General features: G+C 45.5%; 1 protein-coding gene across 4 annotated transcripts in view; it reads right to left on the reverse strand.

Moving 5' to 3' along the window:
- The window catches only part of ZC3H7B (zinc finger CCCH-type containing 7B), a 231,682-nt gene that overhangs the window by 6,018 nt on the left and 209,960 nt on the right, over window positions 1–15,704 (reverse strand). For all 4 annotated transcript variants that reach the window (XM_075833706.1, XM_075833704.1, XM_075833707.1 and 1 more), the window contains exons 20-22: window positions 11,246–11,354; window positions 10,930–11,072; window positions 3,617–3,780 (exon numbers count right to left, since the gene is read on the reverse strand). In XM_075833706.1, coding sequence (XP_075689821.1) covers window positions 3,617–3,780; window positions 10,930–11,072; window positions 11,246–11,354 — 416 coding nt within the window. The remainder of the gene's footprint in view (window positions 1–3,616; window positions 3,781–10,929; window positions 11,073–11,245; window positions 11,355–15,704) is intronic.

A 15,704-nucleotide genomic window follows, 5' to 3' on the forward strand; every position in this document is an offset into this window, starting at 1 on the left:
GGGTTTTCCCTTGAAAACAGCTCCGTATTTACAGCCTTTTTTTGTTAAAGAGGCTTTGTCACCACATTATAAGTGCCCTATCTCCTACATGATGGGCGCTGTAATGTAGGTGACAGCAGGGCTTTTTATTTAGAAAAACTATCTATTTTTACCACGTTCTTAGCAATTTTAGCTTTATGCTAATCACTTTCTTAATCAGCGTCATACACTTCTCTCCATTCATTTACTCAGCGCACAGTGACACTGCGTTGTTCACTATGTGCTGTCTTATACGGACACATTAACATTACTAAAGTGTCTTGACAGTGAATAGACATTCCTTTCAGCCAGGACGGGATGTCTATTCACAATCCCGACACTTCGGTAACATTTGTGTGGGACTTTCAGCAGAGCAAAGCATAATCTCACTGTAACCTGTCATTTAAAGCGAGATCTCGCGAGATTACGCTTGCTCTGCTTTATACGTCCGCTACCTTAACGCCCTACCTATGCAGGTACTAGCTACACCTAAACTACCGTTACCCTAACGCCTTACTTATGCAGGTACTAGCTAATCCTAAAATACCGCTACCCTAACGTCCTACCTATGCAAGTATTAGCTACACCTAAAACTACCGCTACCCTAACGTCCTACCTATGCAGGTACTAGCTACGGCTAACTATACTTTTTTTTTTTAAACAGTTTTATATATAAAAAAAGGCCCAAGAAAACCAGCGTCAACAAATTACCACTGAGGCCGATTATAGACTCAGCACTCAGTGGCCGCAGGGCACACACAAAAAGATGGTGCAGTAAAAATAGGCCATAAAATAAACCTGTGCCACAAAATCAACATAGATGCCGATCAGTGATGGTGGTCACTGATCAGTGCTCAAGGGCTGCAGGGCGCACAAACTGCTGGCAGAAAAATTTAAAAAAAGGCCAAAAAAAACCTGCGTCAATAAATTACCACTGAGGCGGATTATGGACTCAGCACACAAGAAAATGGTGCAGTAAAAACAGGCCCAAAATTAAAAACCTGCGCCAAAATATGAGCACAAATGCCGATCAGTGATGGCAGTCACTGATCAATGCTCAGAGGCTGCAAGGCAAACACACAGAGATGGTGTTGGCAGAAAAAAAAAACCACGGATGCGGATTACTGATCAGCACTCAAGGAGATGGTGCAAAACTGACAAAAAAACTCCTGAGACAAAAATTGCTGATCAGTGATGGCGGTCACTGATCAGCGGCAGCAGGACGTACACGGAGGGGGGGACTGGAACAGGGAAATTTAGAAATCAGATAGCACCACCGTGTCCCCTGTGGATAGCACCACAGTGTCCCCTGTGGATAGCACCACAGTGTCCCCTGTGGATAGCACCACAGTGTCCCCTGTAGATAGCACCACAGTGTCCCCTGTAGATAGCACCACAGTGTCCCCTGTAGATAGCACCACAGTGTCCCCTGTAGATAGCACCACAGTGTCCCCTGTAGATAGCACCACAGTGTCCCCTGTAGATAGCACCACAGTGTCCCCTGTAGATAGCACCACAGTGTCCACTGTAGATAGCACCACAGTGTCCACTGTAGATAGCACCAGTGTCCCCTGTAGATAGCACCAGTGTCCCCTGTAGATAGCACCAGTGTCTCCTGTAGATAGCACCAGTGTCCCCTGTAGATAGCACCAGTGTCCCCTGTAGATAGCACCAGTGTCCCCTGTAGATAGCACCAGTGTCCCCTGTAGATAGCACCAGTGTCCCCTGTAGATAGCACCAGTGTCCCCTGTAGATAGCACCACAGTGTCCCCTGTAGATAGCACCACAGTGTCCCCTGTAGATAGCACCACAGTGTCCCTGTAGATAGCACCACAGTGTCCCCTGTAGATAGCACCACAGTGTCCCCTGTAGATAGCACCACAGTGTCCCCTGTAGATAGCACCACAGTGTCCCCTGTAGATAGCACCACAGTGTCCCCTGTAGATAGCACCACAGTGTCCCCTGTAGATAGCACCACAGTGTCCCCTGTAGATAGCACCACAGTGTCCCCTGTAGATAGCACCACAGTGTCCCCTGTAGATAGCACCACAGTGTCCCCTGTAGATAGCACCACAGTGTCCCTGTAGATAGCACCACAGTGTCCCCTGTAGATAGCACCACAGTGTCCCCTGTAGATAGCACCACAGTGTCCCCTGTAGATAGCACCACAGTGTCCCCTGTAGATAGCACCACAGTGTCCTCTGTAGATAGCACCACACCCACATATAGCACCCCCCTCCCCTGTAGATCGCTCCACTGGATGGGGATTCCTCATAGACTGAGCCGCTGATATCTCTGTCTATATATGGACAGTGACGTCAGGAGAACGGAATCCCCTGCAGAAGCGGGCAGGGGATCCTGCTCATAGACGGAGCCCTGACATCTCTGTCCATATATGGATAGTGACGTCAGGAGAGCGGAATCCCCTGCCAGAGCGGGCCGGGGTTTCCGCTCCAGGAGTAACACCTTGACGTCACTGTCCATATACGAATAGTGACGCTGGGGGCTTCTCCAGGAGCGGAATCCCCTGCCAGAGCGGGCCGGGGACTCCGCTCCAGCAGTAACACCCTGACGTTACTGTCCATATATGGATAGTGACGGCGGGGGCTTCTGCAGGAGCGGAATCCCCTGCCAGAGCGGGCCGGGGATTCCTCTCCAGGAGTAACACCTTGACGTCACTGTCCATATATGGATAGTGGAGCCGGGGGCTTCTCCAGGAATGGCATCCCCTGCCAGATGGGGGGTCTGGCTGCCGGGGATTCTGCTCCTACAGGGAGCTACAGTGATCTACGGGGATAGGGGGGTGTGCTATCTACAAGACTAGAGTCCCCGGCCGGAGATCTTGCAATACTCTGGCCGGGCATTCCATTGTTGAAAGCCCTGACTTCACTGTCCTTATATGGACAGTAATGTCAAGGGCTTCCCCGGGCTCAGCGTTCAAAGTAGCACTGTGTGCGGAAAGTCCTCGGCCAGGATCAGTTTTTACCGGCCGTTACAAGGATTGTTTCCTGCAAAACGGCCGGTAAAAACTGATGCATTGACTTCTATGGGAGCTGTCTTGCCGTGAAAATGGCCAAAAATAAGACATGTCCTATTTGTTCACGGCCAATATCCACGGGCCATTAAAAGAAATGGCCATGTGAATACACCCATAGAACTTCATTGTTCTGAAAACGGTCGTGTGACGGCCATTAAAAAAACGGCCGTCACACAGACGTTTTTCACTGTCGTGTGAACGTAGCCTGGTACTTAACAACTCTTGACTTATAATCTGGTGACAGAGCCTCTTTAAGTGCCCTATCTCCTCCATAATCTGATCGGCGCTGTAATGTAGATAACAGTAGTGGTTTTTATTTTGAAAAACGATCATTTTTGAGCAAGTTATGAGCAATTGGTAAAAAGTAAAAACACGCCCAGTTGGTCATTAAGAAACTAATTAGCATAAATCTAAAATTGCTCATAACTGGCTCAAAAATGATCGTTTTTCAAAATAAAAACCACGGTTATCTACATTACAGCGCCGATCAGATTATGTAAGAGATAGGGCACTTATAATCTGGTGACAGAGCCTCTTTAAGGACAAAAAGTACACACTCACCTCTCACAGAGCTTGAACTCCCCAGCTGGAAAGCGGTATTTCCAAAAACTATCTTCGCTTTCCAAGGTAAACACACGATCCTTATGCTTCTCAGACTGGATATGTTTTTGCCATTGCCTCTCGCTGTTGCTGTTCTTGCCACAAAGATAGCAGTGGAAACCAGCCTTTTAATAGAGAAAAAAAAGCATGCACATTAAGAGCTTCCACCCCAGCAGAGCTATAAATATAATGTGATGCATAAGTACAAATGATTAAAAGAGACTATATTCAAGCATTTATCATAGTAACCAGCAGAAGTATTTTCTGCTGATCAAATGACCCCTTAAAACAAGCGCAAATAAATAAACTATGTGTACTGGCATCAGATTATCTCCCCATGAGATACCTCTATAATTTATGGCTTCTCAAAATCCCTAAGAAATACCTATCAGTGGTTAGCACTATTGCCTTGCAGCGCTTGGGTCCTGGGTTCAAATCCAACCAAGGACAACATCTGCATGGAGTTTGTATGTTCTCCCCGTGTTTGCGTGGGTTTCCTCCAGGTACTCCGGTTTCCTCCCTCACCCCAAAAACTTACCAATAGGGAATTGAGATTGTGAGCCCCAATGGGGACAGTAAAAGAGGACCACTGTACAGCGCTGCGGAATATGTTGGCGCTATATAAGTAACTGAAATAAATATCTAAGCGATAAGCAGCGTCCGTAACTCCCATGCGGGCGCTGCAATAAAGCTTGCCCTCTATGGAATTAGAGCAGCTCGACGGCCAAGTGGGACCACGTGGTTGTACCCACAGCACTTTAGTAAAAGCTTTTGGTTTTTGGAGCATTTATTGATCTGCTAAGTTAAAAAGGACTGTTTTGGTCCATCAGATAGTATTTCACAGTTTAGTTTAGTATAGAATATTTAGTATAGACAAAATGTACATAAACCGTTGAGTAACTTTGTAATGCAATGTGTTTAGATTTACAACCAGTATTATAATCCAGAGCTCCATACTCAATTCTGTAGGCTCCAGTATACTTAGAGTTTACTCAGACTATTTCAAATACAGGGAAGGGTTTCCTTTACACCAGACACTGAACATAATGATATAGGAAAAACAAACTGCCCACTGCATTAGGCCTCATGCACACAGTCGTAGCCGTGTGCACGGCCCGTGATTAAGGGCAAGGACTATCACCTGCATAGGCGCACGGTCCGTAAATTAAAAAAATAGGACATGTCCTATTTTTTGCGGATCATTTCTACGGCCCAGACACCTTCCGTAAAGTCCATGGGCCATATAAATGGATGGATTATTATTTTAATCCCCAATTACGGCTCAATGTTACGGTCGGGTGTATGGGGCCTTATAGTAGCTCAGCTATACTGCTAGAGATCTGTCTGAACACAAGCTTGTTGACTGTTTCCAATAGCACAACACTGAACAGAGCTCTACGCTACCACACAGAATCAGTAAAAAGAAATGCAGAGTATAAGCAGCATTACTCAACTTTTTATACAGATTTAGGCCCCATGCAAACGGCTGTGTCTGTGATCACAGTCCGTGAAAACGGGCAAGGCTATCCGCAAAAGATAGGACATGTGCTATTTTTTGCTTTTTACGGACACCTTCCTGTAAATATACGAGAAGGTGTCCGAGAGCAATAGAAATGAATGGGTCCGTAATTACGAACGAATTCAACGGTCGTGTGCATTGGGCCTCATCTCTCTCTCTCTCTCTATATATATAGGGGCGTAGTTAGGGGGGTCAGGCGGGGCATGTGCCCCGGGCGCAACTAAGAGAGAAGCTAGGGGGGGGCGCCAGGCCGGGAGCAACAGGGCCGCACCTACCATGAGGCAGGATGAGCTGCTGGTCTCTGGCGACAGCCTTCAGCATTGTGTGGGGGCGGCAAAAGAGAGGCCACCCACACGCTGTAAGCATTGGACGAGTGTGCTGGTTAAAACCTCACTTGCTGCATCACGCAGGACTTGTTTCGCCGCCCTGCATGTCCCTTCTCTGCTCCAGCTGTTCTATCATTAGCTGTCAGCAGTCGGGGACAAGCAGGGGGGAGGGGGAGGAAGTCTGCAGAGACAGGACAGGCAGAAAGCAGGTCAGGGAAGTTCACATCAGGCTCCCCTCCAGTCATATCGGAGCTAAGCAGCGATAACAGAGCCTGGTGTGCACTCTGCCTGACCTCCTCTAGGGGCAGCACTGTATCTGCAGGCTCTCTTCCCCTCCTCCTCCTCCTCCTGACTACTGAACTCCAGGCAACCATCACTGCTGACCTATGAATTTTATTTATTTGTGTTTGTGTTTCACTTTTTTTTTTGTTTCTAACTTTTACTTCACTATGGGGGCTGCCATTTTTTTTTCATCTCTGTATGTGTTGATTAACGACACATACAAAGATGGAATACAGCACATACATCCCCATAGAGAATGCGAACGGGAGCCGTTCCATTCACTATGGTGTACGCCGTCTGTGTGGGAATGGCGCATGCGCCGCTCCCACACAGTCCAAAAGGAAGGTCTTCGGCCGACCGACATCTGGCGCCATTTTCATGTGGACCGGAAGCCGCGACCGGACAGTAAGATGACTAATTCCGGTCGCGGCTTCCGGACACGTGTTCAGAAGCAAGCACTAGGAGCGGAGGGAGCGGACGAACCGGCGGCGGCAGGAGCAGGTAAGTTATGTCTGTGTATGTTCGTGTTTTAGTGTGTGATTACCACTGTATGTAAGCCTACTACACTGTGCATTCGCTCAAAAAATGGCGGCACACAGTGTAGGAGGTTTGAACATTCAACCCCCTCCTTTCTCATGGCACTAGCCAGGATAAAAGAGGGGGATTAATTGAGCACACTAGAGCGAGTGGGTCTTCTCAAATTTTGCAGCATAAAGCAATGTGGTTGCTTTACCACATGCCAATGTTGCAATTTTGGGAATTGCTCCCTCTAGTGGCCAGCACATGGAAATGTTATAAATTAGAATCTAATTTATAATATTTCCTGACTTGTGAAAAAATAAAAAAAAAAATAGAACAATGTCTAATCATGTATTTACTAAATGTTTAACTAAAAAAAAATAACAATATTTTTTTCTAGCGACACATTCCCTTTAATGCTGAAGCAGTTAGTTAAGAGTTTACCAGCAGGGGGAAGTGCTATCTACATGGGCACAGTGGCACTATATAGGGGCACTATCTACAGAGGACACTGGTGCTAGCTACATGGGTACTATCTACATGGGGACTGACACTAGAGGCATCTAAGGGGGCATTGTACGGCATGGTGGCATCTAAGGCAGCATTATACTGTATGGGGCAGCTATAGGGGCATTATACTGTATGGGGCAGCTGTAGGGGCATTCTACTGTATGGAGGCAGCTATAGGGCATTATACTGTATGGGGGCAGCCTTGGCCGCATTAAGCTGTATGGGGTATTATGCTGTATGGGAGCAGCTATAGGGGCATTATGCTGTATGGGGGAATTTGATTTGGCATTATACTTCATGGGGGCATCTGTGTGGGCATTGTACTGTATAGGGGCATATGTGTGGGAATTATACTGCATGGGAGAATTTGTGTGGGCATTATACTGTATAGGTGCATCTATGGGGGAATTATGCTGTATGGTGACAGCTATGGGGCTTTATACTTTATGGGGGCATTATACTATGTGGAGGCAGCTAGACGGCATTATACTGTGTTGCTATGCGCGCCTCATCGGTTCTCCCTCTTTGTGATACTTGAAAGTTGGGAGGTATAGATGAATCCCCGGCCAAAGCGTTGCCGACGCTTTTCCCGGGGATTCCACTTCTGGAGAAGCCCCTGAGTTCACTATCCATATATGGACAGTGACGTCAGGGGCAGCTCTAGGAAGCCCCAATGGAGCTATGTACGGGGAGGGTGTGTGGCACTATCTACAGGGCGGCTATGTGGCACCATCTACAGGGCGGCTATGTGGCACCATCTACAGGGCGGCTATGTGGCACCATCTACAGGGGGGGTGTGGCACCATCTACAGGGGGGGTGTGGCACCATCTACAGGGGGGGGTGTGGCACCATCTACAGGGGGGTGTGTGGCACCATCTACAGGAGGGTGTGTGGCACCATCTACAGGAGGGTGTGTGGCACCATCTACAGGGCGGCTGTGTGGCACCATCTACAGGGCGGCTGTGTGGCACCATCTACAGGGCGGCTGTGTGGCACCATCTACAGGGCGGCTGTGTGGCACCATTTACAGGGCGGCTGTGTGGCACCATCTACAGGGGGGTGTGTGGCACCATCTACAGGGGGGTGTGTGGCACCATCTACAGGGGGGTGTGTGGCACCATCTACAGGGGGGTGTGTGGCACCATCTACAGGGGGGTGTGTGGCACCATCTACAGGGGGGTGTGTGGCACCATCTACAGGGGGGTGTGTGGCACCATCTACAGGGGGGTGTGTGGCACCATCTACAGGGGGGTGTGTGGCACCATCTACAGGGGGGTGTGTGGCACCATCTACAGGGGGGTGTGTGGCACCATCTACAGGGGGGTGTGTGGCACCATCTACAGGGGGGTGTGTGGCACCATCTACAGGGGGGTGTGTGGCACCATCTACAGGGGGGTGTGTGGCACCATCTACAGGGGGGTGTGTGGCACCATCTACAGGGGGGTGTGTGGCACCATCTACAGGGGGGTGTGTGGCACCATCTACAGGGGGGTGTGTGGCACCATCTACAGGGGGGTGTGTGGCACCATCTACAGGGGGGTGTGTGGCACCATCTACAGGGGGGTGTGTGGCACCATCTACAGGGGGGTGTGTGGCACCATCTACAGGGGGGTGTGTGGCACCATCTACAGGGGGGTGTGTGGCACCATCTACAGGGGGGTGTGTGGCACCATCTACAGGGGGGTGTGTGGCACCATCTACAGGGGGGTGTGTGGCACCATCTACAGGGGGGTGTGTGGCCCCATCTACAAGGGGAGGTGTGGCACTATCTACATGGGGCTGTTCATTATGTCACCATATAGTCTCATTAGCCTTAGATATACAATCTGTTTAGTCCGGCACTGACCTCTTTATTGATTTTCGTTTAATTGTTATGTTAACTACTTTATATAACTATATTGCTAGTAAAATGTACAAGTGGTTTTATGCTCAGAAAAAAGTGGAAAAACAAATTACATCTCACTGATTGGTAGAGAAAGCAAATATGGCGAGGGAGAAGGAGAAGTCGGGAAAGTGGTTTCGGGGGAGGGGGCGCCAAACTGAATCTTTGCCCCGGGTGCTGGAGAACCCAGCTACGCCTCTGTGTGTATATATATATATATATATATATACACACACACACACACACACACACATATATATATAGTAACAATGTTCAAAGGAAACCACACACTTTGCGTGTGTTGAGGGGCTTAGCAAGAGAAGACACAAAAGATAAGAGTATAAAAACTACTCTCCTAACACTCCACGTACATCAAGTCATATTACATTTCTTAGAATATTCCCTTTAGCCACTTAGGCCTCATGCACACATCCGTTGCCCGTCGTATGGCCGCAAATGACGGCTCTGTGAAACAGGGACTGCACACAAATGACTTCCGTGTGCAGTCCGTTGTTTCAACGGACCAAATGAATGAATCGGCCAAGACGGTTTAGTCAAAAGCGGTCAGGAGTAGGACCTGTCCTATTCTTGTAGGAAGGGCCACACAGTTCCGTTAAAAAACAGAAGTGTGCATGGCACCGTAGAAATGAAAGTGCCAGTGTGCTATCCGTTAAAACAACAAATAGGACACTGAAGAAAATAACTGAAGTGTGCATGAGGCCTTAAAGGGAATGTATAGTCAGAAAGGGACATTATTTAAGTCAGGTTTTTTATTATACTAATTTTTTAAAATGTTGTTGGTGTTTTTTTATTTTATTTTTTTCTAACTATTCACAAAATAAATCTTGAAGCATTGCAGTATTCCCACTGGCCACTAGAACGGTCATAATAAGCGGATATTTCCTTTTCTCTGGAGCTCACTTGTCAGCTTTGCTGTATATACAGGCACAGAATGAGGAGAATCATCCCATTATCATTAGAGGGAGGGCAATAATGACAGCTATCGTACTGCTGGAGGTCTAGATAAGACAGCATAGTAGCACTATACACCGAGAAGGCTCTGTATGCAGCTCCCCTGGTCTCTGGGGGAGGGGCTGTACTACATCACTTCCTGGAGGTTGTAAAAATTGGAGTTTCTCTATTAACGGACTTCCATTAATTTCAGCGGCTATAAAGGGCACGCATCTTGCTGTACTGAGTACACAGGAAGAAATTGTGTGTCTCCAACATTGCTGCCCCCGGGGACGGTTATACAAAGAGTTAAAAAAAATAAAAACAAGAAACGACCAAATACATTTATCATTTATATACTAAAATGAAATAAATGACACATCGCCTTTACAGACAGATTTTTTTTTTGGGCATAAAGAACCACACAATTTTTTTTTAGTTTTCGCATCTCAGCATTTCAAGAGCCAGAACTTATTTATTTTTCAGTCAATGTAGCTGTATAAAGGCTTTTTTTTTTTTTTTTGCAGTATGAGATTTTTATGACTTAACTTTTTTTTTTGGAGGGGGATGCGGGGGGGACGGGGACGACAGCAATTCCACCATTGTAAGCCCTACTATGCAAACATCCATCACAGAGATCACCCAAAGTGTGCCAAAAAAAAACCATCCCCCACTCAATAACGCCATCTTCTTCAGTCTGAACTGTTGACACCTAACAGAAAGGGTTCATCGATTCATGCTGCTTTCCCCAAATTATGACCCTCCCATCAGCATGATGCAACAGAAATATGTATACAGTGAAAACGTGTTTTTTTTTAAATAAATGTAATTTTCTAGTCCTACTAGGTGACATCACAATGCAAATCCTTTGATCGCTTCTATAATACTTTGATGCACTAAAGCATTATTGCCAGTCAAACTATTAAGGCATGGCCTAATAGGCATATAGCCATGACAGGCACGCATCCTATTGATAAGATGAGGCAACCCATTGATTGCATGTCTCCACATTGCATCGATGGGATGACAGAGGGAGCCCTCTCTCTCTTTCAAACACCTTAGATGCTGTTGTAAATATTGACTGCGGTACCTAAGGAGTTAAAGGGCTAGAATCTTAGTTATCTCCGATCCCAGCTGTTATCGTGGGAGCCCAGCTGTCAATCACCGTCGGAGTCCCGCAGTGATCGCAAATGCACAGCTTCTGTGCCAATGCAATAACTCTTGACGTATATGTACGCCATTTTCCAGGAAGGGGTTAAGGAACCAGCCAGAAAGAAAAATTACCATAAGATCTGCATAATCTGTTGGCATGACAATCTGTTTCTCGGCTTCTTTTTGAAATCCAGCTGCTGTTGCGGTCTTTCCAGGTTTCTCTGCCAGGGCGTTCGTCTTATTACATAAATCAAAGACCAGTTGTAGATCCAGGACTAAGGAAAAAAAAACAAAAAACAACGTTAATGGGGTTCTCTCACTCTTTTTGACTCGAATAAAGATGCAGTTTGTAAATATGGTCCTTGTATTTATCATTTCTACTGAAGAGCTTACGCTCTGTTCTATATGGTAACAGTCCATTCCTGTGAAGACGTTTGCTTTCACTGACCTTTGTTCTCCTTCATAAACGTCCAGATATCTTTTTCCTCAGTGTTGTGTGCAAAGCTGCAATTTCCAATATACTGACATTTCTTGCCATTTTGCACATGGACGCAGATCTGTGTCAGAAACAAACGGTCATTTACTTATTATAGATATTTGCTACCCATCTTATCTGCAGTACACACTCGCCATGACCATCTAAAAAAAAAAAAAGACCTGCTTTAAACTCAAGTAACGATATGTGTGTAGCAGAGCTTTTTGAAATCGAGCACAGATGATAGGAGGCTTGAAGGTTTTTTTTTCCTAAGGCGTTATGTATGGAGCCTGTATGGGTCATACAACGGGGTCGTAGGAACTCTATGGACTGCTTCTATTATAACCGATTCCAGGGAGGACATATCCGTATTGCAGCATCCAATGGAAGGCAGCACTTTTTTTTTTTTTGCGATTTCTGAATACATTTGAGCGAAAAATACATTGTCTCTATGAAATAGGAGGCACAAGAAGTTTCATTAGAGCCCATGGATTTTTTTTTTTAGGTGCTATAAAAGCTTGAAACTCGTACAATGCCATAATACAGTCACGTGTATGAGGCCTCAGGTGCATGATTAGAACGAAAAAGAGCATTTCAATAATGATTAGGTTAATTTGCCATGTGTGAACAAGACCCTAATGCAAACCTACATTCTCAAATTCTCTGCTACTATTAAAATGGATGAGACGGACTGCAGATTGCTTTTTTTCTGTCCTTACTCGCTTTGAAAGGTTTCACATTTGCAGGTATAGTATTTACCATGAAAATAATGCATACATTAATAAACTGAAATGATAGGAGTGACAAACTTTTTAGAACAGGTTTAAAATATATCCACCTACTATTTAACAGCGTAACATCTTGTTAAAGGGAGTCAGTCACCAGAAATGTCCGTATCAATCTAGCAACAGGGTATTATAGATTAGGCTAACCTGATTCTAACGTGTATTACCTTTTGTCAAGAGTGCCTCCTTTGCGGAGAATATAGTTTTATTCTGTTTATGCAAATTAGCATTTTGGAGCAACGAGGGCTTTACTGTTGCACCAAAATGCTCTGTCTTCGTTCCCCAGTCCAACGCCCCACCCTCTCGTCTTACATTGATTGACAGGGGCCAGGCAGTGTAATAGGAGAGTTCACGCCTGACCCCGTAGAGTCCTGAACGCACACACGCGGCCCTGCTTCATAATCTGCGCAGAATGGTGACGTAAAGGTTGTACTGCACAAGCGCCATAATCATAATCAGCACACGCGCAGTACAATCTTTCCGTCACCATTCTGATCAACACTATTGCGCAGACAATGAAACAGGGCTGCGTGCGTGCCTTCAGAACACTACAGGGCCAGGCGTTAACTTGCCTATTACACTGCCTGGCTCCTGTCAATCAATACAAGGAGAGAGGGTGACTGGTTTAACTGGGGAACGACAACAGCATTTTGGAGCAACTGCGAATCCCTCGTTGCTCCAAACTGCTCAATAAGCATAAACGGAATAAAACTATTTTCTCTGCAAAGGCGGCACTCTTGACAAAAAGGTAATACACGTTAGAATCAAGTTAGCCTAATCTATAATACCCTGTTGCTAGTTTGATACGGACATTTCTGGGACAGACTCCCTTGAACCCCTTACCGCACCAGGACGCGCCGGTAAGTCCTGTATTGCAGTACTTTAAGGCACTATGACACACCGGTGCATCCTGGCTAAAAACAGTCACCCTGTCAGAGGACAGGTTTACAGAACTGTGCCATCAACCGTTTGTGACAGTTAATCGGCACAGTAAGACAATAGGGGACCAATCACAGCGTCATCACCGCTGGGTATCGGCTGTCCGCCACCCTGCTGTAACGGCCAAGACCGGAGCTAGGCTCCGATCCGGCCAATTAACCCCTTAGCTGCAGCTAGGTGGCTTCTAGCCTGTCGTAACAATGATGGTTGCCATGGGCGCGGGTGTCATCTGTTTGTCACAGTTGACATCCTGCTCTAACGGCCAGGCCCGGAGCAAGGCTCCGATCCGGCCAATTTAAACCTCTTAGATGCAGCAATCAATGCGTCTAGGTGGTTAGATCGCACCCTATGGTTGCTAATGGCAACCGCAGCCTAACAATGGCTTCCTCGTACGCTTGCTGTGAGTGAATAGCTGACAGCTTTAATACACTGCACAATGTAGGTAGTGCAGTGTATTAGAATAGCGATAAGGGCTTCATGCCTGTCCCCTAGTGGAAAAAAAAAAAGTTAAAACAAGTTAATCTAAATGTTGCAAAAAAGTAAACAAAAGAAAACTATAACAGCCATTTTTCCCATAAGAAGTCTTATTATAGGAAAAAACGGAAAAAAAAAAAATGTGGTATCACCGCGTCCGTAACGACCCGAACTATAAAAATATCACACTATTTTACCCGCACGGTGAACACCGTAAAAAAGTAAATTAAAAAACAATTCCAGAATCGCTGTTTTTTTAGTCACTACCCCTCTCAAAACGAATAAAAAAAAGGGGTCTAATAGTTGCATGTACCCCAAAATTATACCATTAAAAACTACAGCCTGTCCCGCAAAAAACAAGCCTTCCCACAACATTTTTAACGGAAATATAAAAAAGTTATGGCTCTCAGAATATGGCGACACAAAAAATTTATTATTTGAAACAAAAGTGATTTTATTGTGCGGACGCTGCAAAACATAAGAAAAACTATATACATCTGGTATCGCCGTAATCGTATCGACCCGCAGAATAAAGTAAAATTGTCATTCATAGCGTATGGCGAACGCCGTAAAGAAAATAAATAAAAAAACATTATCAGAATTGCTGGTTTTTGATCACCTTGATTTCTAAAAAATGAAATCAAAAGTGAGCAAAAAAAAATAAATCGCATGTACCCCAAAATGGTACCAGTGAAATCTACAGATGGTCCCGCAACAAATAAGCCCTCACACAGCTCCAGTGAAGAAAAAATAAAAAAGTTCTGGCTCTCAGAAAATGGCGATGCAAAATGTGCAGTGTTCCAAAAGCGGATAAGATTGTGCACCATTTATCAGTGCAACACCGGCCACGTATCTATGAATTATTATTTATTGACCCCATTATTATACCCTCTTATTATACCCTGATGTACCCCACACAGCTTACATATGCCTCCACATCATAAAACGGAAATACCAGCAAAACCCGAAACAAAACTACCACTAAGCAAAATCTGCGCTCCAAAAGCCGAATGGCCCTCCCTCCCTTCTGAGCCCTGCAGCATGCCCAAACTGCAGTTTACGTCCACATAAATGACATCGCCATACCTGGGAGAACCCGCTTAAAAGTTTGAGCTATTTGTCTTCAGTGACACGAACTGGGCACAATACATTGCAAATTTCCACAGGTATATGCCATTTTAGTGCACAATTTTCACCATCCACGGAGTATTCATTTCTAATAATAATAATAATAATAAAAAAAAACAACCTGCGTGGTCAAAATGTTCACGACACCCCTTAATAAATGCCTTGAGGGGTGCAGTTTCCAAAATGGGGGTCACTACTTGGGGTTTGTTTTACTATTGGACCCCAGAGCCCTGCCATTGTGGGCTAATGCTGCGAATATCACCAAAATAGGCCTCACATGCACCTTTCACTCCTAAGCCCTGTCATATGTCCAGGCAAATGATAAATGCCTTGAGGGGTGTAGTTTACAAAATGGGGTCACTTCTCAGGGTTTTACACTCTACTCTGGTACCTAAGGCAGCCCTGCAAATGCGACATGGCGCCTGTACACCGGGCCAGCAAAATCTGTACTCTAAAAGCCAAACGGCGCTCCGTCCATTTTGAGCTCTGGCATGTGCCCAAACAGCAGTTTAGGACCACACATGCGGTATTGCCGTACTCTGGAGAAATTGGGTAACCATTTGGGAAGTTGTGTGTTGTTTTTTCTCCTATAATCCCTTGTGGAAAAAAAAATTGGGTGCAAAACGACAATTTAGTTTTTTTTTCATTTTCACTACCTCATTCTAATACAATCTATGAAACACCTGTGGGATCAAAATGCTTACTGTACCCCTAGATGATTACCCTGACATGTATGGTTTCCAAAATGGAGTCACTTCTCAGGGGTTCCTACTGTACTGGTACCTCAGGGGCACTGCAAATGCGACATGGCGCCCAAAAAACAATCAACCAACCAAAATCGACATGGCAAGTAACACTCCTGCCATTCTGAGCCCTGCTGTGTATCCAAGCAGCAGTTTATGACCACTTATGGGGTATTGCCATACTCTGGAGAAATTGCTTTACAATTATTGGGGTGCTTTTTCTCCTTTATTCCTTGTGAAAATGGAAAAAAAAAACAAAAACATTTTAGTGGAAAGAATGTAGATTTTCATTTTCACGGTCTAATTCCAATAAATTCAGCAAAAAAAAAGTGGGGTGAAAATGTTCACTATACCACTAGATAA

Source organism: Rhinoderma darwinii, chromosome 7, assembly GCF_050947455.1.
Source record: "Rhinoderma darwinii isolate aRhiDar2 chromosome 7, aRhiDar2.hap1, whole genome shotgun sequence".
Classification (NCBI taxonomy): Eukaryota; Metazoa; Chordata; class Amphibia; order Anura; family Rhinodermatidae; genus Rhinoderma; species Rhinoderma darwinii.